At 35.5% G+C, this 22,907-nt stretch overlaps 1 protein-coding gene across 2 annotated transcripts in view; it reads left to right on the top strand.

Annotated features, from left to right (window-relative positions):
- LOC113113741 (potassium voltage-gated channel subfamily KQT member 3-like) overlaps window positions 1-16,206 on the top strand; it is a 31,173-nt gene extending 14,967 nt beyond the window's left edge. For both annotated transcript variants that reach the window (XM_026280203.1, XM_026280196.1), the window contains 14 exons: window positions 522-612; window positions 708-834; window positions 5,988-6,160; window positions 6,459-6,632; window positions 7,694-7,804; window positions 8,963-9,058; window positions 9,164-9,258; window positions 10,292-10,318; window positions 12,346-12,581; window positions 12,998-13,103; window positions 13,856-13,987; window positions 14,179-14,274; window positions 14,525-14,609; window positions 14,683-16,206. In XM_026280203.1, the coding sequence (XP_026135988.1) occupies window positions 522-612; window positions 708-834; window positions 5,988-6,160; window positions 6,459-6,632; window positions 7,694-7,804; window positions 8,963-9,058; window positions 9,164-9,258; window positions 10,292-10,318; window positions 12,346-12,581; window positions 12,998-13,103; window positions 13,856-13,987; window positions 14,179-14,274; window positions 14,525-14,609; window positions 14,683-15,222 (2,089 nt within the window). In that variant the 3' untranslated portion in view covers window positions 15,223-16,206. The remainder of the gene's footprint in view (window positions 1-521; window positions 613-707; window positions 835-5,987; window positions 6,161-6,458; window positions 6,633-7,693; window positions 7,805-8,962; window positions 9,059-9,163; window positions 9,259-10,291; window positions 10,319-12,345; window positions 12,582-12,997; window positions 13,104-13,855; window positions 13,988-14,178; window positions 14,275-14,524; window positions 14,610-14,682) is intronic.
- The last annotated feature ends 6,701 nt before the right edge of the window (window positions 16,207-22,907 follow it).

Below are 22,907 nucleotides of genomic sequence, written 5' to 3'. Positions count from 1 at the left end.
AAATTTCATTTTAATGCCGACTTGTTATTTGCTGAATAATGGACATTTACAATACTTCCCTCTCTCTCTCTCTCTCTTTCTTCCAATACAGTGCAGTGTATTCAGCAGCCCCCTCTGCTGGTAGAATGATATCATTATAATTTATAACTACGTAGCAGGTCTTTCTGACAAGAAAAAAAAAAATTATAATTAGCATGACTCAGCTGAGGTATCCATAGCAACTAAAAAAGATCTTCATCCCAGTTTTTTTCCAACTGATATGTTAATATATAAAATTACAATTTGCAGTCTGGTCAAAGGCAGTGTTATTTAAGTATCAATTATATACTGTTATATTTTTGTTAAGATTTTGAATTAGATTTTCACATTTTTGGTTTTCACTTTAATTTATTTAAAGTTTTTTTATAGTATTTTATTTATTAGTTTTAGATTATTTATCTTTATTTAGATTATTAAGTTTTATACATACATACATATACATAAGATAAGATTCTGCTCACTATCTGTTTCTGGATCTCTAGGTTTCTGATTGTTTTGGGATGTCTGATTCTGTCAATTTTAACAACGTTCAAAGAGCATGAGGAAGATTCGGCTCACTGGCTGGTGATTCTGGTGAGTTTATTTAATCTCTTCATAGCAAATTCAGTGTTTGCTTGTGAGATTGAATGGTTGAGAGGAAAATGACTGGATGTTTCTCCCAACTGTAGGAGACATTTACAATCTTTATTTTTGGAGGCGAGTTTGCATTGAGGATATGGGCCGCTGGCTGCTGCTGTCGATATAAGGGCTGGAGAGGACGGCTCAAATTCGCCCGCAAACCGCTGTGTGTCCTGGGTGAGCTGAACACACTGACCCAAACAACCACACAGTCACTTTGAAACATGCACATACAGTATGCACATTCACTGGGAGTAAAAAAAAAAGAATCCTTTCATTCATCAAGGACACGCTAAATTGATCAAAAGTGACCGTAAAGAGATTTATAATTTTATAAAAGATTTCTATTTTAAATATAAACTGTTCTTTTAAAGGGGTCGTATGATGCAATTCAAATTTTTAATTTCTCTTTGGCGTGTTACAAGCTCTTGGTGCGTGAAGAAGATCTGTAAAGTTGCAATAACTAAAGTCTCAAATCCAATGAGATATTCTTTATAGACTCTGTCACGCCCCCCTAAAATGGCTCAATCAAATCAATCAATCAATCACCTTTATTTATATAGTGCTTTAAACAAAATACATTGCGCCAAAGCACTGAACAACATTCATTTGGAAAACAGTGTCTCAATAATGCAAAATGATAGTTAAAGGCAGTTCATCATTGAATTCATTGATGTCATCTCTGTTCAGTTGAAATAGTGTCTGTTTTAATTTGCAATCAAGTCAACGATATCGCTGTAGATGAAGTGACCCCAACTAAGCAAGCCAGAGGCGACAGCGGCAAGGAACCGAAACTCCATCGGTGACAGAATGGAGAAAAAAACCTTGGGAGAAACCAGGCTCAGTTGGGGGGCCAGTTCTCCTCTGACCAGACGAAACCAGTAGTTCAATTCCAGGCTGCAGCAAAGTCAGATTGTGCAGAAGAATCATCTGTTTCCTGTGGTCTTGTCCTGGTGCTCCTCTGAGACAAGGTCTTTACAGGGGATCTGTATCTGGGGCTCTAGTTGTCCTGGTCTCCGCGGTCTTTCAGGGCAGTAGAGGTCCTTTCTAGGTGCTGATCCACCATCTGGTCTGGATACGTACTGGATCCGGGTGACTGCAGTGACCCTCTGATCTGGACACAGACTGGATCTGGTGGCCACGGTGACCTCGGAACAAGAGAGAAACAGACAAATATTAGCGTAGATGCCATTCTTCTAATGATGTAGAAAGTACGGTGTTATGTGAAGTGTTCCGGTTCCAGTTTACCTAATTAATGCAGCCTAAAAATCCTTTAACGGATTTGGATATTAAAAGCATATTAGTATGTTATGTGTATGCCAGGTTAAAGAGATGGGTCTTTAATCTAGATTTAAACTGCAAGAGTGTGTCTGCCTCCCGAACAATGTTAGGTAGGTTATTCCAGAGTTTAGGCGCCAAATAGGAAAAGGATCTGCCGCCCGCAGTTGATTTTGATATTCTAGGTATTATCAAATTGCCTGAGTTTTGAGAACGTAGCGGACGTAGAGGAGTATAATGTAAAAGGAGCTCATTCAAATACTGAGGTGCTAAACCATTCAGGGCTTTATAAGTAATAAGCAATATTTTAAAATCTATACGATGTTTGATAGGGAGCCAGTGCAGTGTGGACAGGACCGGGCTAATATGGTCATACTTCCTGGTTCTAGTAAGAACTCTTGCTGCTGCATTTTGGACTAGCTGTAGTTTGTTTACCAAGCGTGCAGAACAACCACCCAATAAAGCATTACAGTAGTCTAACCTTGAAGTCATAAATGCATGGATTAACATTTCTGCATTTGACATTGAGAGCATAGGCCGTAATTTAGATATATTTTTGAGATGGAAAAATGCAGTTTTACAAATGCTAGAAACGTGGCTTTCTAAGGAAAGATTGCGATCAAGTAGCACACCTAGGTTCCTAACTGATGACGAAGAATTGACAGAGCAACCATCAAGTCTTAGACAGTGTTCTAGGTTATTACAAGTTGAGTTTTTAGGCCCTATGATTAACATCTCTGTTTTTTCTGAATTTAGCAGTAAGAAATTACTCGTCATCCAATTTTTTATATCGACTATGCATTCCATTAGTTTTTCAAATTGGTGTGTTTCACCGGGCTGCGAGGAAATATAGAGCTGCGTATCATCAGCATAACAGTGAAAGCTAACACCATGTTTCCTGATGATATCTCCCAAGGGTAACATATAAAGCGTGAAGAGTAGCGGCCCTAGAACTGAGCCTTGAGGTACTCCATACTGCACTTGTGATCGATATGATACATCTTCATTCACTGCTACGAACTGATGGCGGTCATATAAGTACGATTTAAACCATGCTAATGCACTTCCACTGATGCCAACAAAGTGTTCAAGTCTATGCAAAAGAATGTTGTGGTCAATTGTGTCAAACGCAGCACTAAGATCCAATAAAACTAATAGAGAGATACACCCACGATCAGATGATAAGAGCAGATCATTTGTAACTCTAAGGAGAGCAGTTTCAGTACTATGATACGGTCTAAATCCTGACTGGAAATCCTCACATATACCATTTTTCTCTAAGAAGGAATATAATTGTGAGGATACCACCTTTTCTAGTATCTTGGACAGAAAAGGGAGATTCGAGATTGGTCTATAATTAACTAGTTCTCTGGGGTCAAGTTGTGGCTTTTTTATGAGAGGCTTAATAACAGCCAGTTTGAAGGTTTTGGGGACATGTCCTAATAACAATGAGGAATTAATAATAGTCAGAAGAGGACCTATGACTTCTGGAAGCACCTCTTTTAAGAGCTTAGATGGTATAGGGTCTAACATACATGTTTTAAGTTTAGATGATTTAACAAGTTTATACAATTCTTCCTCTCCTATAGTAGAGAATGAGTGGAACTGTTCCTCAGGGGGTCTATAGTGCACTGTCTGATGCGAAACTGTAGCTGACGGCTGAATGGTTGCAATTTTATCTCTAATAGTATTGATTTTAGAAGTAAAGTAGTTCATAAAGTCATTACTGCTGTGGTGTTGGGAAATGTCAACACTTGTTGAGGCTTTATTTTTCGTTAATTTAGCCACTGTATTGAATAAATACCTGGGGTTATGATTGTTTTCTTCTAAAAGAGAAGAAAAGTAATCAGATCTAGCAGTTTTTAATGCTTTTCGGTAGGATATGCTACTTTCCCGCCAAGCAATACGAAATACCTCTAGTTTTGTTTTCCTCCAGCTGCGCTCCATTTTTCGGGCTGCTCTCTTTAGGGTGCGAGTATGCTCATTATACCATGGTGTCAAACTGTTTTCCTTAACCTTTCTTAAGCGTAAAGGAGCAACTGTATTTAAAGTGCTAGAAAAGAGAGAGTCCATAGTTTCTGTTACATCATCAAGTTGTTCTGAGGTTTTGGATATGCTAAGGAATTCGGATACATCAGGAAGATAACTTAAAAAGCTGTCTTTTGTGGTAGAAGTGATGGTTCTTCGATAGTTGTAACAAGAAGTAGAATTTACAATTTTGGCTATATGAAGTTTACACAGAACTAAATAATGATCTGAGATATCATCACTTGGCTGAATAATTTCAACACTATCAACATCAATTCCATGTGACAGTATTAAATCTAGAGTATGATTTCGACAATGAGTAGGTCCTGAAACGTGTTGTCTAACACCAATAGAGTTCAGAATGTCTATAAATGCTGATCCCAATACATCTTTTTCATTATCGACATGGATATTAAAATCACCAACTATTAAGACTTTATCTGCAGCCAGAACTAACTCGGATGTAAAATCACCAAACTCTTTAATAAAGTCTGTATGGTGCCCTGGTGGCCTGTATACAGTAGCCAGTACAAACATAACAGGGGATTTATCATTAACATTGGTTTCTCTGGATAATGTTATATGAAGCACCATTACTTCAAACGAGTTATACTTGAAGCCTGCCCTCTGAGAAATCCTGAAAACGTTATTATAAATTGAAGCAACACCTCCCCCTTTGCCTTTTAGACGCGGCTCGTGTTTATAACAATAATCTTCGGGGGTGGACTCATTTAAAATAATGTAATCATCAGGTTTTAGCCAGGTTTCTGTCAAGCAGAGCACATCTATATTATGATCAGTTATCATATTATTTACAAAAAGTGTTTTCGTAAAAATGGATCTGATATTCAATAAGCCAATCAAACACAAATCCACATGTCTATGTCACTATGTGAAAATACTTGTGTAATGCCGCCCAAATGTTCACGCAAAGAAAGAAGGCGTGGTTTCAGAAACCACAGTTAATTCTGACTTTGCTACGACAATCTGGCACTTCTGAATCAGCTGTAAGTATGTTTTGTTATTAGATTTAAAGTACTGTATGTGCTATGGAATGTTCAAATGCGGAGTTTTGCACATTTTGTGTGTGTGCACGTGTGAGAGGGAGAGAGAGAGACAGGGTCACACAATGGAGTCAGTGGTCTTAACCGTCCATGGCTTGTGTACTAAAAACACATAGGAGCTTCATCACTGTGTCTGTCACTCCACTCTGTTCCTCTTTCAGGCTTGAACTGATGATAAAACTAAGGACAGTATCAACTGTCTTTACATTTATTTTGAAAGATGAAGCTTGTGATTATGGAAAGGGGCGTTACATTTCTGATGAGTGCTTGCAGTGTTCGGCCAATCACAGTGCACTAGGTCAGTTGGCCAATCAGAGCAGACTGTGCTTGTCGGAAGGAGGGACTACACAAACTACACATTTGAGAGAGATGGGGCATAGAGGACCTACAATACTGTACAGTATTTGAAAAATAATGTGTTTTTTAAACATTAAAGCGTGTCAACATATTCTGTTACACCAAATAAACAAAATAATGATATTTAAAAAAGCATCACATGACCCCTTTAATTTTTTTATTCATCAAAAGAACACAAAAATATTAAACAGCTCAACAGTTTTCAACATTGATGGTAAAAAAAAAATCTAAGCAGCATATTAAAATAATGTAGCTTTGTCCACACAGCAATAAATTACATTTTAAAATATATTCAAATAAAAAATAGTTTTTTAAATTGTAATAACATACAATAATGACAATATTAAGTTTTTACTGTATTTTTAAATAAATAAATGCAGCATTAGTGAGCAGAAGAGACAGTATATCCCCTATGTGCACTATGCACTCTCAGAAAAAAAGGTACAAAAGGTGGGGTGGTACCTTTTCAAAAGGTAAACTTTTGTACCTCTTAGGTACCAATATGGACTCTTTAGGTACAAAGATGTGCATTTTGAAATGGTACCGCCCCAGTGACAACTTTTGTACCTTTTTTCTGAGAGTGTGGGTTCTCTATGTTGTCAGATATCTTTGTACTGATTGCTTCGGTGCCGGTGGTTGCCGTACGAAACCAGGGAAATGTGTTGGCCACGTCGCTGCGCAGTCTGCGCTTCCTGCAGATCCTACGAATGTTACGGATGGACCGCCGCGGAGGAACCTGGAAACTGCTAGGATCTGCAATATACACACACAGCAAGGTATCCACACACATGATGTGATGTATGCCAACAGGTCTTTGCCTCTTGATCAACATCTAAGAGCACATCTTGCTTGTTTTAATCATGTCAAGCATGCTCAAATAAACCTATGGGGTCGGCAGTATGCACACAATCCAATACACACACACACACACACTCATCCCTCAAAATGCTATGGTCTGCGATACACAGACATGAAAAGTACATACGCAAGCACAAACAATCCGATATCAGTGTCTGGTGAAGTTTGATCTCAGCACTGCTGTGTGTGTGTTTCCCGTCTGGTGTGTGCGGTCAGGAGCTGATCACAGCGTGGTACATCGGCTTCCTGTCATTGATCCTGGCTTCCTTCCTGGTGTACCTGGTTGAGAAGGATGACGCTACCATGGGGCTAACAGACACCGAGGGTTCCTCAACGACACCGGCCCCGCAGGACTTTGATACCTATGCAGACGCCCTCTGGTGGGGACTGGTGAGAATGACGCACAGCTATCACATGCATTCAGACCTTTTAAAATTGAATTGTGAACACCTCGTAAATTAATTTCAACAAACTGGGGAAAAATTTTAATTTTTTATTTTTTACAAAACATTTTACAAAACATTGCAAAACACCAAAGCTTTGATGACCAGTTTAACATTAATATCAAACCTTCATTACTTCTGGGTTATGCACTGTATTTTTAAAAAACTTATTTTTAAGAGTGAATGTATGTATATATATATATATATATATATATATATATATATATATATATATATATGTGTGTGTGTGTGTGTGTGTGTGTGTGTGTGTATATTTAGTAATATATATATTTGTGAATTTTTTTTTCTTAAGCAAATATATGATTGATTTGAATGAGGAAAAAACAGCCCTACAATTATGATTAAGATACATTTAATAAAACTCTTTAACTCTTCGCTTTTGCACTGGTTTTGTGATTTTAGCTTAATTTTAACTCAATTTAAGCTGATCTTTTTTTTTTTTTTTTTTTTTATTCATACATTGCTACTTTAGATTTTTTTTACCAAAACTGCATTATATTGAGTTGTGTTATGTTACTTTTTCAATCTTTTATAAGTGAATGTAAAAAAAAAGATCAGATGCAGATTTTTATTTTTATTATTTGTATTGAACAATGCTTTATGCACCTGTTTAGTGATTTTTCCGTTTTTGAGATGCTATGGTAAAGAACAATAGTATCTTTCCTCCATGTTGAAAAGCAAAAGTCAATTTAATGGGAGAGAAAATCTGAACCATTGGGTGTCACAATTACAAAAGTAAAAAAAAAAAGGGAGGCAATTCCTTTTACAGCAGCTCCATTAACAATACTATTATTGGTGACAGTTTTACATAAGTTTCATTAGTACACGTGACTCTGATGGTTTTATAGCAGCCCCATTTATACCACCTTTCGTAACATTAACAGAAGCTCCATTAAAACTACCTTTTTAATGGTTTTACAGCTGAAGTACTTTGGCTCTTAGTCGTGCTAATCACACTGATGACATATGATTTCACTCCTGTGTCAGATCACCTTGACAACCATCGGTTACGGTGACAAGACCCCGAAAACATGGGCAGGGCGTCTTTTAGCCGGGACCTTCGCTCTTATCGGTGTGTCGTTTTTTGCTCTTCCAGCCGTGAGTACAGTTCCTTTTTTTCTCTAAATGTACATTAACACTGTTACAAATGACAATATAACCACTAGACTATCCACCTTATTTTTAACGTGAGAGAGATGTGGCCATTTGTAACTTACAGCGTCATCTGCCTCCAGTTATATTGCAAAATGGCAACTGTTATCCTTATTTAATAAAATTTTTATAATTATAAACAGAGTAAAATATTTTTAGCTTTCACTACACGCTGTTATTCTTCTGGTTATTTATCTATAGCTCAAATGATAAAGAAAGTATTGCACATTCACAGAAAATAGCTTGCTTCCATGCTGTGAAATAAGGTGGTTAATACGGCGGTATCTGCTTTTCCTCTTAAAAGAGATAGTTCACCCAAAAATTTTAATTATCCCATTATATACTTAACCTCAAGCCATCCTAGGGCTATATGACTTTCATCTTTCAGTCTAATACAGTTATATCAAACAATGTCCTTACAACAGTTTATAAAGTTTTAAAAATATGGATATTTTCCTTAGCATTTCAGAAGGCCTTTATTAACCCCCCAGAGCAGCGTGGAGTACTTTTTATGATGGATGGATGCACTTTTTGGGCTTCAAAATCTTGACTACCATTCAATGCCAGTCTAAAAGCATGGAATTTTTTAAATATAACTCTGATTGTAGTCATATACACCTAGGATGACTTGAGCTTGGTAATTTTCATTTTTGGGTGAGCTATCCCTTTAAAGATTTAAGTTATTTTACAATTCCAATGATTTTGAGAGTAACCCAGCTCAAAACTTTTTTGGGAAAGGTGTGTTTACACAGACGTTTGAATAACTTTTATTTTAGAGGCAGCATAAATGTAATATATTAATTGACCCATGACTATATATTAAACAACAATACTTAACAAAAACATGGGTTACATTTATTCATTCATTTTAAATAAAATATTACTGACAAAAGTCCTCAAATGTATTTTTAAAAACACTTTGTCATATGAACAAAAATCAGTAACTGTTATCAGTCTTACAAGACAAAGTAAAAAAAAAACTTTTGTAAGCCGTCTGTGGTTGATTCACTTGCATGAACTGACTCTAAAGAGAGATTTTTGTTTGGGCCGTAGGAGCAGAACATCATTCAGTTTATGCTAAAGTTATTTTGGTTATTTTTGTAGGGTATTCTTGGTTCTGGGTTGGCCCTGAAGGTTCAGGAACAGCACAGGCAGAAACACTTTGAGAAACGCAGAAATCCTGCAGCCTCATTAATACAGGTAACCAGAAACATCATAAACTTAAATCAGCAGTTAATTCACAGCTTTAAGCACATTTCACAACAGCACATTTGCTTAATGTTCAGTACTGACTTTTGATTTCAGGCTGCATGGAGATACTACTCCACCAACCCCGTCAGAGATGATCTCATCGCCACATGGAGATTCTATGAGACTGTGATCTCTCTGCCATGCTTCAGGTATACATCACTCACAAAACAAACATCATTTGAATATTTTAGCATTTATATATCATTTTTGTTTAGAGGGGCTTGCCTTTATGTTTGTCACCATCATGATTTCATATTATGCCTGGGTTGTTTTATGATTTTTATGATTTCACTTGTTTTATTCTCTGTGCATCTCTTTTTAATGTTCATTGTCTGCATGCAGCCACAGCATCATCTAGAGGTCTGCTAGAGGTTACAGTGAGGTACTTGTGCGTGGACAGTTTACTTTTCCATCATAATGACAAAGAAACTCGGGCTGGACCCTGAATAGCAGATATAAAGTGTATCAATAAGAAAAAAAAAATTGTAGTAAGTAAGCCTTAATTGAGTATATTTAAATCTTCTCATAATGTGACATTAACTTTCAATAAATCAGTGAAAATTGTGATGCTTGTTTTGATAAATTCAAAAAAGTTCAAACATTAAATGGAGGAATGTTTCTTTGGCAACTAACAGAAATAAATTGAAACACTAAAGTTACTAACTGGAAATAAATAAACTAAAACTGAAATAAACATAAATCGTAATATTTACAAAGAAACATATGACAAAAGCACATAAAAAAAAATCGAATAATTTTTTTCAAATAAATTGAAAACAAAAATAACAAATAATGCTAATTCTTTAAATCTCTTAAAAATATTTTTTAATTTATCAATTATTCATAATGCTTCCTTAATGACAATTCCATTGTGATTTCAGTTGCGTATTACTAGCAACCAATAAACAAACTATAACTAGCACTATTCTATTGATGTTACATAATTTTTTGGTACATTAAATCTCATATTCAATAATATAATAATATAATTTCATAATTATTAAAAAACATTACCACAGTTAAATTAATATTTTTTTTGTATATGTGAATATTGTAATACACTCTAGTGGTCATTTGGTGAAAATGAAGAGAATTATGTCATAAATACATAAATACAGTAATAAATTGTCATAAATACAATCTGGTCTAACAGAATGTGTGTGTTGTTTCTGTCTCCTGCAGGAAGGAGCCTCTTGAGGTTATGGCTAGGTAAGTCCCTCTTTCGTTCTTATTCCCTCTGTCCCTCGTTCACTGTTTTGTGAGTGTGAGATGAATGATTCTGTGAAATGTGTTTCCTTAAATAACTCCTAATAACCACCACCTCCATTAATTCAGTGCCAAAGGCGTCATGACCAGCAGTGCGTTTCTGTGTGTGAGAGATTGTGAGAGCTCGTTTCTCAGTTGGGGGACATGTGGACAGTAGTTCTATATATGATGATATTAGAGTCCATTAGAAACGAGTGAATTATGGATCACTGATAAATGATAGTGTCAACGCATAGCAAGGGAGAGGGAACATGAGTGTGTGTGGGAGAATTTAACGGCTGGATGTGTGACGTCTGTGTCATTGTGAGGAAAATGATGGGAACTGTTATTAGTGATCTAAGCATGATGAGACTTGACAAAGATGGACTACGTATATAATAATCATGAGAATCAGTTGTCCTTGACCTGGACACTGGCCTGACAGTCCATTTGTTAAAAGAGGAAAGACTTACAGATAGAAACAGCAGCGAGAGTTGGATTGAGTGCTATATTTGAAAATATTTGAAAACAAATGCAAACTTTATCAGAGGAATGCAAAAGTTTTGCAAACAAAAACCTTTTCTCAGGGAAAACAAAAGTTTACGAGAAAACGAAAAAGCTTTGGAATATAATTTTTCCTCTCATCTATTTTTTTTATATCCCCATGTCCCTTTTGTGGCTCCATACCAAAATAAAGTTTTGCTTTGCATTTTTGTTTAATTAAGACTATGGAAGGGGAGTGTTGCTTCTTCAAAAGTAATCAGTGAAAAAAAAAATCGATAATGGATAGTTAATTTGAATCCTTTGAGCCAAATCTCCACACAAAATATTTTGAGTATGTAGTCGATTTCTGATCTTTCCATCCATTTACAGACATTTTGTTCCCACAATGTAAGCAAAACCTGACATACTGGTACAAATAAACACACACACACATGCATGTGTTTGTGTCAATCTTTGGGGAGCCTTTACAGTAGAATGGCCTGCGTTGTTTCTTTGAAAGGGTTTAGTTTCTCCTGCAGGAAAAGTGTGAGTTTGTGCAGGATCGCATTAAGGCTAACAGATTCCCCAGGTTTTTGTGCACCTTTGCATAGATGTACTGCCTGCATACTCTTATATTAAACTAGAAAAGTACAGTTTGTTAAGATGAACTTTCCTTCGACAGTCTGGCTTGAAAGTTAAAATTAGTTTTCAATCCATTTCAGACAGAAAGTCATATATAGTCTAATATAGTTAATGGGATTAACCGTGGATTTATTTGATCAAAAATGCTGTAAATTTGAATATTATTTAAATTTAAAATAACAGTTTTCTATTAGAACATATTTTAAAATGTAATTTATTCCTGTGATGGCAAATCAGCATAATTACTCCAGTCTTCAGTGTCACATGATCCTTCAGAAATCCTTCCAATATGTTGATTATATTATACAATTATTAATATTTCATTGTTTTATAAATTTATTATAATAATATAGATTATAATCAATTTATTGTATTATATTAATCAATTTAGTATTTTATATATATATATATATATATATATATATATATATATATATATATATATATATATATATATATATATATATATTTTTTTTTTTTATGGATCACTAATTTTATCATTAAATGGCCAGCAGTGGTAGATGTTGAGGAAAAGTTGACGTCCAAAATAATTGTACATCTCAGCCTGTGGTCCATTTCCTGCCTGTTGCTGGGCAATGGTGCCTGAAAAGTTGCCCTTGTGATACAATTTAATAATGAGCATTTATTTGAAATAGAACTCTTTAGTGAAATTATGGATGTTTTTACTGTCATCGACAAGACATATGTGTACTTTAAGGGATGCAACAATATCATCATCAATTCCTTTTCATTGACTTCTAACAGACAATGAGACCGAATAAGAATTACAAAATGATTAGGAATATTAATGAAATATGTTCAGAGCTCTGAGATTCAACTCATCTGTTACTCTGTCTCTTCCTCAGTCAGAAGTTGAGTTTGTTGGAACGTGTGCGGCTGTCAACTCCGAGACCGTCGATGGTAAGGGCCCGTGTGATGATGCCTACTGCCAATCCTGAAAGTGTGTCAGGGAACTGCGGGCCAGCAGAGGCGGCTGAGGAGAGTCCATCAAAAGAGGGCAAACCAGCAGGGTTCAGTAACAGAGAGAGATTCAGAACTGCTTTCAGAATGAAGGCCTACGCCATGAGACAGAGCTCAGAGGGTAAGACACACACACACACACACGTACGCACACATCATTCACATACTCAAGATGCTTTTTTAAAAGCTCAACTTTAATACTAAAGTATTAAACTAGTGCATACTTAGAAAAAACAGTCTAAACAGACCTGTAAACACTCACAAACACCTGTACAGTTAATATGCATGCACAATATACATAAACACACTCTTAGCTATTTACACACTGTAGATATCCTCAAGTATAGTAAAGTCAAGTCACTTTTATTTGTATAGCGCTTTGTACAATACTGGTTGTGTCAAAGCACCCTTACAGTGTTAAACAGGAAAATGGATTGTCAATAATGCAAGAAATGTAAATTTAAAATTGTAATTTTAAGCATAGTAGACATTTACACAATGCAATTAATCTAACCTTGTTTTGTTGCTTCGTTGCAGATACAGGTGGTTTGCCTGATCCAACTCCTGAGGAGAAGGGCTTCCCACCGGATATACTGCTGGAGGAGATGATTCCAACTCTCAAATTAGTCATAAGAGCACTGCGGTATACAGAGATTATATCATATTTATAATCCTTAAAAATTACCTGTGATCTTTTTTCAATTTATTTTCTTTCTTTAATTATTTTGTTTATTTTATATGCTTTTTTTTGGTCCTACACTGCCGTTCAAAAGTTTCAGTTTACTAAGATTAAAAAAAATAAAAAATTATAATAATAATTTTGTACAGTAATAAATTGAGCTTTTATTCAGCAATAAATTGATCAAAAGTAGCATCACATACTTCTACATTTGGTACAAAAAAAGCTGTTCTTTGGAACTTTATATTCTTCATAAAACTCTGAAAAAAATATATTAAGCAGCATTAACTGTTAATATACAGTATTAGCTGTTTCAACATTGATATTAATGGGAAATTTTTCTTGAGCAGCAAATCAGCATATTATGATTTGTGGAATGACGGCTGAAATTCTGCTTCGCCATCAATGGAATAAACTATTTTTTTAATATTTTAAAGTTGAAACAGTTATTTTAAATTGTAATATTTCACAACATTACTGTTTTTACTGTATTTTTTTATCAAATATATACAGCCTTGGTGAGCATTACATTTACATCTCTGCGTTTAGCAGACACTTTTACTTAAATTGATGTACAAAAGACATAAAAAATAATTTTAATGGTATTAAACATGCACATACATCATCATTTATATCTTAACAGATCTTTCAGTTGTTCTAAATTCAAGGTTTAACTATTTTAAAAAATTTTCCTCTTAATTTTTCTTATTTTGAAGGATCGTAATATTCCTGCTGAGTAAGAAGCGTTTTAAGGAGACTCTGAGGCCGTATGATGTAAAGGACGTGATTGAGCAGTATTCTGCAGGACACCTGGACATGCTCACCAGAATCAAATATCTACAGACACGGTCAGTAACACACACACACACACACACACACACACATTGAAACATTTATATATGAAAACTTTTAAATTACTTTATGATGGTAAAATTAGGAGTCAAACTTTTTCCATTTCAAATTGTTTACTTGCATCATTTAAACTGTACTATATAATCTTCTAGTATCCACTAATATTTGCTATTTGTTTCATATTTAGACTAGATCTGATACTGACACCAGGACCGTCTCTCACTCCAAAACACAAGAAACCCCAGAAACCACCATTTCCATACCCCACCCAGCAGTCACCCAGGTAAATATTTTATATTTGTATTATAATATATATTAAAACTTTATTAATAGATTATATTGTTAAAGCATAATCCTAATAAAACCACAACCATATTTAATAATAATGCCTTATAATAATTCCTGTACTGAATGAAGAGTTCTTGCAATTTATAATATATTAATAATTTAGTTAAAAAAAAAATAATTACAGAGTTACAGCCATTCTCATTTGAACACTTGATTCACTTTACCTCTCTGTTTTTCTCTCTCAGACATGAGTCATATCTTGCCAAAGCAGGCCTGCCAGATGCCGAAGACCAAAGCATGATGGGTAGATTTGTGCGGGTTGAGAGACAGGTACTCATACGTTCAGACAGACAGCTTTTTGTACGTTAAAGTTGTTTAGCTAAACTCTGTCGTCACCTCACAGGTAGAAGACATGGAGAAGAAACTGGATTTCTTGGTGGACATGCATATTCAACATGACCTCACAGGTCCCGGTCAGATGACCTTGGAGCGCTGCGACCCCACGTTGACTGTCAGCCTCGCAGGCGACCGTGTGTTCTGCAGCTACGGCCCGCCGCAACACAATACACCATATTACACGTGTTCTGATGCACACCCGCCAAGACCGACTGTCCTGCCCATCAGCCCACTGCCAAGCCACTCCCCATCCAGTGTCAACCAATCGGGAGGCCGCAGGGTGGGAACGCCGCTGTCACTGTTGTCGGTCACTCACGAAGAGCTGGAACGCTCGCCCAGTGGATTCAGCATCTCCGCCGAGAAAGAGGAGGTCAAGGGCAAGGCCTCAGGGTTAACGGCAGGGTCAAGCTGGGGCTGCGACCGCCGATATTTAGCCGAGGGTGAGTCGGATACGGACACTGATCCCTTTACCCCCAGCGGACCTTATCCTCCCTCGTCCACCGGAGACGGGTTCCACTCCGATGGAACGTGGGGAACACCACCCTAAAGACGCACTAACACACACTCTTTATAATGACCACAGACTTTGTACAGCACAAAACAACACATAAAGACAAACATAATACTCATATCTAAATATGTATCCACTTTCACGCTTTACCCCTGCAAAGCAAAGAGCACTGCATGGAATGCATGCGTTTTATCTCTAGTGGTAGACACTGCACTTGGCAGAACGAGACTGTGTGGTTACACTTGACTGGGACCTTTAAGGGATGAGAACAAAACAGATGCTATGCCATTTTTGTAAACATTTATTTTTCTATTTATACATCTTTTCGTATGCATGGACTGCATGATCATCCATGGAGGAGCTTAATGTATCGACGTCTCCGGTTTGCACTTGCTTTTGTTTCAAAGATTTTGGTTTGAAGATTCTCTGCTCATCTTGAGCTCGTTTTTAAGTTCCTTTTGCAGATTGTATAAACATTTTTACTCTGGTCAGCATGAACTGCACTCTGGGACGTCACCACTAGCTAAGGACCAAAAGCAGAGCCTCAGTTAGGAATTCCTTAAGTGTCTGGCCTTATTCTAACCAATGAGCACACCCCGTCTGTGAGTGGCACATAAAACTGCCAGCTCGATGAATATTGCCACTGTACTGTGGGACCAACTTTCCCAGGGTAACTACAGCTTCCTTACGGTTACCCTACATCAATCACATGGATCATTCCAGGGTAAGGGAGGGCTTGCAGTCACTCAATTGACTGTGGAAAATGATCAAACTTTACTCTTAGACAGCAGAATATTTTTAAACATTGACAGGTTTACCTAGCAAGTTACAACAGTTAATACTGTAGTTATACTTACTGAATGTTTTACACCAAAACAAATACTTTCCCAAAAGGTCTTCCAAAAGGTTTCAGCTTGAACAGATCCTGAGTAAATTCACTGTTCAAATGTGAATTTACGGTCTGTTTTTGTTGTAAAATTAAATTATTTTGTAATGTCAGTTCCTCCCCAGGTTAATTAAGTATCATTCATCATAGATACTACTATAGTTTTTATTCATTCATATATTATTTATTATTATTATTTTTTTAAGTTTTGTGTGTTTTTTTTAATGTCATGATTTTTGTCAATAGTTTTTTTTTAATTAGTTTGTAAATCAAGTTAAACTAAATTAAAATGACAAAGGTTGCCTTAGCAACTAGCTGGAATAAAATAAGTTAAAAGTTTTTGATATTTTATTTTAAACCATTTTTGTATTGTTTTATTTTTTTGCTGTTTTGGTGAACTATAATAACCCTGCCCCTGGTTATGGGCTCTGCATACTTCCCTTTAATATCAAATTATTTATTTTATAGTTCACAATGTCGAAATATCATATCACTGGCTATAAAGTATCAAGATAAGGTTTAACATCAAGATTCAAATCGATTCAAAGTTCATTAATCTGAGGATTGAGTCATTTGTGAAGTCCAGTGTGAATTAAGTGTAGAGCTGGTCATGTTCTAACATCTGTCTGCATCGTCTCACATCGTTTGCCTCGCCATCTCATTTATTAAGTTGGTCAAGGCAGTCAATTGAGGTTTAGTTTGTTTCATGTGAACGTAATAGTTCTAATAAAAATACTACTTTCTTTTTCTTCTTCTGTGGACAAGAAAAGATGATATTTTCTCTAAAAGAACAATGTTTTTGTCCATACAGTTAAAGTCGATGAATTTTTCCAAATATCTTCTTTTGTGTTCTGCAGAACAAAGAAAGTCACACAGTCATACAGAGGGTTGAGTAAATGACAATATGTTCATTTTTGGGTGTACTGTCCCCTTCCTGTCCAATAATCCTGCGATCATGAGACTAAACACTGCCGCTCATCATCTCACACTAAACTATGGCATTAATCCTCAAATATTAATACTCAAATATCCGTGATCTCAAACTAAATACTGTTGTCATTACCCCAGAATAAACACTACAGTCAACCTTTTATTTCAAACTAGGAACTTAGCACAGATGTCCAAACTATCCTCATCTAATCCAACTAAACTAGTTACAAATCATCCAATAAAATGACCCATTATTATCTTTATACATTTTATTTTTTACTAAAAACTGTCAATTGTTATCTCAGACCAAAAATGCCTCCCATTATTATTATTCACCTGCTATCTGAAAGTAATGACTGCTATCTGATGTTCTCTCTGACCATTGACTGCTGTCTGTTGTGATCTCAGACTACTGATGCACACAGATACACTGCTGTTTATTGTTTGTGCCTTGGCCTTTTAGTGCTCCAGTCCCTCTCTGCTGGTCATTACGTAATCTTCATCATGAATCAAACCTGCTATCATTTTGCTTTTTAGGCCATCCATAATCGTTTTGCTCTCGGTGGCATCAGTAAAGCATCTGTTCATTGTCCTAGGACCTATTCGTTGTGTATTTTCCTTTTAAAGACCTAACAAATTATGCTTTAGTTCTTTTCTTTTTGGTTCCAGATGAAATGATTTCACACTAGTGGCCTTCTAAGCTCTTGTATTCATTCCAGTTTTTGAATAATAATCTTTATTTACATTCTGGTCAAGGCCAGTTTTAATATTTTAATTTGATGAGATAATATGCAAATGTTATGACAAACTTGATTTTTTTATGTTAAATCTTCGAATTGCACCAGTTAGTAATAAAGATATATTATAATAAACATCGCAGTTTGTTCTTTTTTTAATTAGAAATCCTCAATTATGACTTTGTTTACAGACAGATGCTGCTACATTTTGAAGTCAATAGTGTTGAGGAGTGTTATATTGGAAAATAACTTTAGAATAAAAAGTTACTAGTTATGCTACATTATTATTTATTATTGAATGTTACAAAGTTATTTTTGAGAAAATGTATGCAATACCATTAAAAAGTTTGGGATCAGTAAGATAATTCATGTTTTTATCAAATTTAATATATATTTAATATTTCAAATGTAATGTATTCCTGTGATGGCAAAGCTGGATTTTCAGCAGTCATTACTCCACAGTGTCACATGATCCTTTAAAAATAATTAAAATATGCTGATTTGGTGCTTAAGAAACATTTCTCATTATCAGTATTATACAGATAACAGCTTAATATGTTTGTGGAAACTGTGTTAAAAGATTCGTGGATGAATATAAAGTAAAAATGTATCAATATTTTGAAATAGAAATACAGTACTTCAACTTTATAAATATCTTTAATGTTATTTTCACTGAAGCAAATTTGTGAATTAAGAATTTGTATTTTAGCCAGAAACAATGGGTTAAACAAAAAAAAAATTATATATATATATATATATATATATATATATATATATATATATATATATATATATATATATATATATATATATATATATATATATATGGATTGGTTTCTTACAAACACACAGTTTTTAATTTCACAATATGTTAACTGATGGACTGGGGTTTTGAGGATTATTTGTGGATTATTGTGATGTTTTTGTCACATCACATTTGTGATACCAGACTAGTGTATGGTGATGTATCAGATTATTTTTAGAAATTAATTTTATAATTATTTTGTATCTTGAAAAATTAAGTAACATGCAATGCTTGTAAAATATGACACTCAACATTACCTGTTGAACCAACATCTAGTGTTTCTTGGTCACCAAAGAATCTACCACTGAGTTCAGTAGAGTCAAAATAACAGAATTTAGCATGAAATATTGTGCCGAACACAAGTATAGGGGTTGTTGTGGGAATTGCCCTCTGCCTTGTTCTTGGTCTCACGGACAACAGTTTCCCAGGCCTCCGGCTTTCCCAGAAACCATACGATGCCAAACAGAATGAAAGGAGAGGTTTCGTGTACAAGATATGCCATTTAGAGAGGCCAAATATGTCGAACTCAGTTCTTTATGTACAGCCACATATTTGAGAAAAAGTGGATATACTATAATAAGGCCAAATTAAAAAAAGAAATGCTTTTATGGACGTTTTAAGTCATTTGAAATCACTTTTGCATGAAAACAGCAACACTTCTGAAACCAATATAGTGAAACCAGCATCTGAGTTTATGTAACTGTTACATTTAACAGGAGAGGGAGAACCTATATCTGTGAGAGTTTCTTTGTGCGTGTTGGGCTGAGAGCAGGTCCTCTGTGTTTGCCAGCTGAGCTCAGGTGACACATTAGAGGGCTATTCCAGCCTGTTGCCCTCTCCAGGGACCATGATGCCCCACTGGTTCTGTGTGTGAGTCTGTGAGAGACATCTGTCTGTCCTGCAGTGTCTGTCTCTCTTCTGCAGGTGAGTGTGTTTTTTTTTATTGTTTAGTTCACACTCACATTCCTCAAGTGTTTCAGCTCTCACATGCACTTTACATAGTGTGAACTTTTTTTTTGCTGCTCTTAAATTATTTTATAATTTCTACATTTTCATTTTTTTATGTATAGTGAAATTTATTTTGGATGAATAATTGATTTTTTTTGATGAAATATCTCTTTGTAATATTTCATATATTTGTGTATTTTCCATTTTCTGAAAGAAACTCCCTAGTTTTATTTTTCCAGGTTTAAGGAAAAATTATGTCTGTCATTTCACTGGCATTACTGTTTTACCACCAATGAAATGTCATGCAATTAATAAGAAACTGAAAATGATTTTTCTCTGTTTGATCAGGGTTGGAGCTAAACTCTGCAGTGCACTGGCCCTCCAGGACAAGATCTGAATAACCCTGCGTCTAAATAAATGTACGAATGACAATTATCCCCACTCTCACATGCTTTATTTGTTAAGTGTTAAATTAACTAACTTATCAAAATATATTACTACACATTTATGTAATAAAACAAAGAAAATAAAAAAGACTGAAACTAAAATAGAGGCATGTGTTCAGACAGTGATATGTCTTAGCTGTGGCACATGGGCTCAGTCAGACCTCTGTTTGATCACACCATCACAGAGGAGATACCCAGAGGTACAAACACACACACACAAATTCATTACTCCAATGCTTTATATATTTATGAATGTTCTGGTCGGATTCAGTGATTTTTTTTTCTCCTGCTTTCCTGTAGGTAATATGACATTTCCATTGCTGCCCTTTGGTGAGTGAGTTCAGAGAGCATATTATTGTTATTAACAGTGTCTGTTTTCAGCTATGATAAAACATGCTGCATTGTGTGTGGATCAAAACTGACCAATCAGAGGCCTCTCTTAACTTTACAGTAATGTGGAATCACCTACCAAACACTATAGTGACCTGGTACTATGGCCTAAAGCCATTACCAACTCCTACAGCACTCCCAGTGCAGATTCCCACTGGAGCAGAGGTATCTTGACTATTAAGGAGTTTGGTGTGCTGAAGCTGGCAAAAATAAGACTTTTCGGAGAGAAAAACTGCTTTAACAGCTTGATTTTGTACCGTTTCCACAGTACCAACCTCTACAATGACATCATCAGCTCTAATTAGATCAACAGGAGCTCCTGAAACTACTGTCCATGTGAGGACCACCATGACAACCACACCCATTAGTGATCTCACAGCTGCTGTGTACACCCAGACAAAAGCTGTAATGATGACCACACACACCATGGTTTCACTGCCAATGACAAGCATCCAGCAGCTCACTTAAATCAATGTCTCGTACAGAAAAACCAGGCAAGACCCTCCACACACACACACACACACACACACACACACACAATGGAATCTGACCTTTTGTGACCTTTCATTCTGATAAAGCGGCAGGGTTAATGTTATTGATGCCATGACAATGATTTGATTTGAATGGAGTCAGGCCGGAGCCTCCGATACTATCTATAGCAACGGTCTATTATTTTCTCTGGAGATTGTTTTGGATGGGTCAGGGATGGTTAAAAGCACATTAAAAATCAATATACACACACTTACGTCTGTCTCTTTGAGTCGACACGAAGAGGACGCAGCATATGCGAGAGAGAGTGCGCTATGAATCATAGACATCTGAGCTGCTTACCTTGATACAGGTGCCCTCATTCAGAGCGGAAGACCCCTTCAGGGAACATTTATTCCAGCAAATTAAAATAGAGATGGCCACTAGATGGCACAACAAACTAATGAAAAAAAAAGCTTGTACTGTTCTGTGGCATCATCTCCAAACAGAAATTAGTATATCTGGCTTACATTTACTACATCAGGGTGTCTGTACTGTAACTCAAATACTTTATTAACATTGTCCAAAACTATTTATAATGACGTCTTTGTCAACGTTTTCAATGTTTATGGTTGTGTATGTATGGTTATGAAAGACGATGTAGCCAATGAGAGTTGTTATGGGGCGGAGCGACACATATAGCCACGCCTCATTCTGCAGCGTTTATTTTAATGTTTAGTCAGTATACAAATGTCTTAACGTAGTCTCTGCATATTATTCTGGTTAAAATATTTTATTAAATAATAGTTGCATAAAACCAATTGAGCAAGGAAACACTTTCCTTTATCCAGCAATGTGCTACTCGAAATCCTTTCACATGCACTATCTTATTGTATTGTGTTACCATTATAACTTGTATCATACTTCAAAAAAAAAAAAAAAAACATTCTGGAGATGCTACTTTTTTCTCCCCATTCTTTTTGTGATTACATATTTTTTTCTGACAGGATGTCCATGGAGACTAAAGATATTTCATCAAAGAAGTGAGAAAGAGGACCTGAAAGAGACTCTTGAAGATGAGCTGATCTTGGACAGGGTGACCATTAGCTTAAGTGAACTTGCAGCCATGTGTGTTTGAGCTGTGCAAGTTTTACTCTCAGTGTGTGTGCAGAGGATTCTGTCACAGAGCAGCAGTGTTACAAGGGTACAGCACTACACAACTACTCAACAACTATTTATGCCATCTTTTAAAGTCACAGAATGGGCATAAATAATTTAGATGCATGTTACAAAACAAAAGTCTGAATTCATATTGACAGTCTTGAGAATCAAAGTGCGTTAATAAACAAATACTTTAATTTTTGATAATTGATGATACAGTTTTAAGTTTCCAAATTATTTCTAAGCTGCAAATTTCTGACACGGACCATGTGACGTCCATTGTAGAAAAGTTTTCCTTGCTCCTTCCTTTCCAACTCAAGTGCTGCTGCCATTAAAAATGGACACATTCATCTTTTCACTAAAATGTTTATATTACATTTTAGAAAAGTGAAGAAAAAAAAATGTGTTTTCAGCATTCGTGGTCTCAGACTTTTTTAAATAAATAAATAAATAAATATTCACCGTTTTGTTTTATAAAGTCAGTAGTATCAAGGAGTAAGACAGTAATTATGTGTGTATCCTCAATATTGTTGATGGTATGAACAAAATAGTCTTGTTCTACAGATACTGTGTGGACAGCAATCACTGGTATGAGAGAAACACAGCAGAGGTCTCCAGTCGTATGAGGAGAGTCACTTTTTCCAGAAGTGAGTTACACAATATCATCAAATATAATCCTAACAGCAAATAAATCGAAACATTCTATCATATAATAAAATACAATTATCATATTATCATATAATTTACAAATCTCATAAACTTATGTTTTATTCACAATAGAAAATAAATAACATATCAAATGTCGAAAGTAATACATTTTAAAATGTCATGCCAAATATTGGCTCATTTTGGATTTCATGAGAGCTACACATTCCAAAAAAGTTGGGACAGGTAGCAATAAGAGTCCGGAAAAGTTAAATGTACATATAAGGAACAGCTGGAGGACCAAT

Source organism: Carassius auratus, chromosome 2 (genome assembly GCF_003368295.1).
Source record: "Carassius auratus strain Wakin chromosome 2, ASM336829v1, whole genome shotgun sequence".
In the NCBI taxonomy this organism is placed as follows: domain Eukaryota; kingdom Metazoa; phylum Chordata; class Actinopteri; order Cypriniformes; family Cyprinidae; genus Carassius; species Carassius auratus.
Note: the sequence above shows the minus strand (reverse complement) of the source record. Positions and strands in the feature narration are given on the sequence as shown.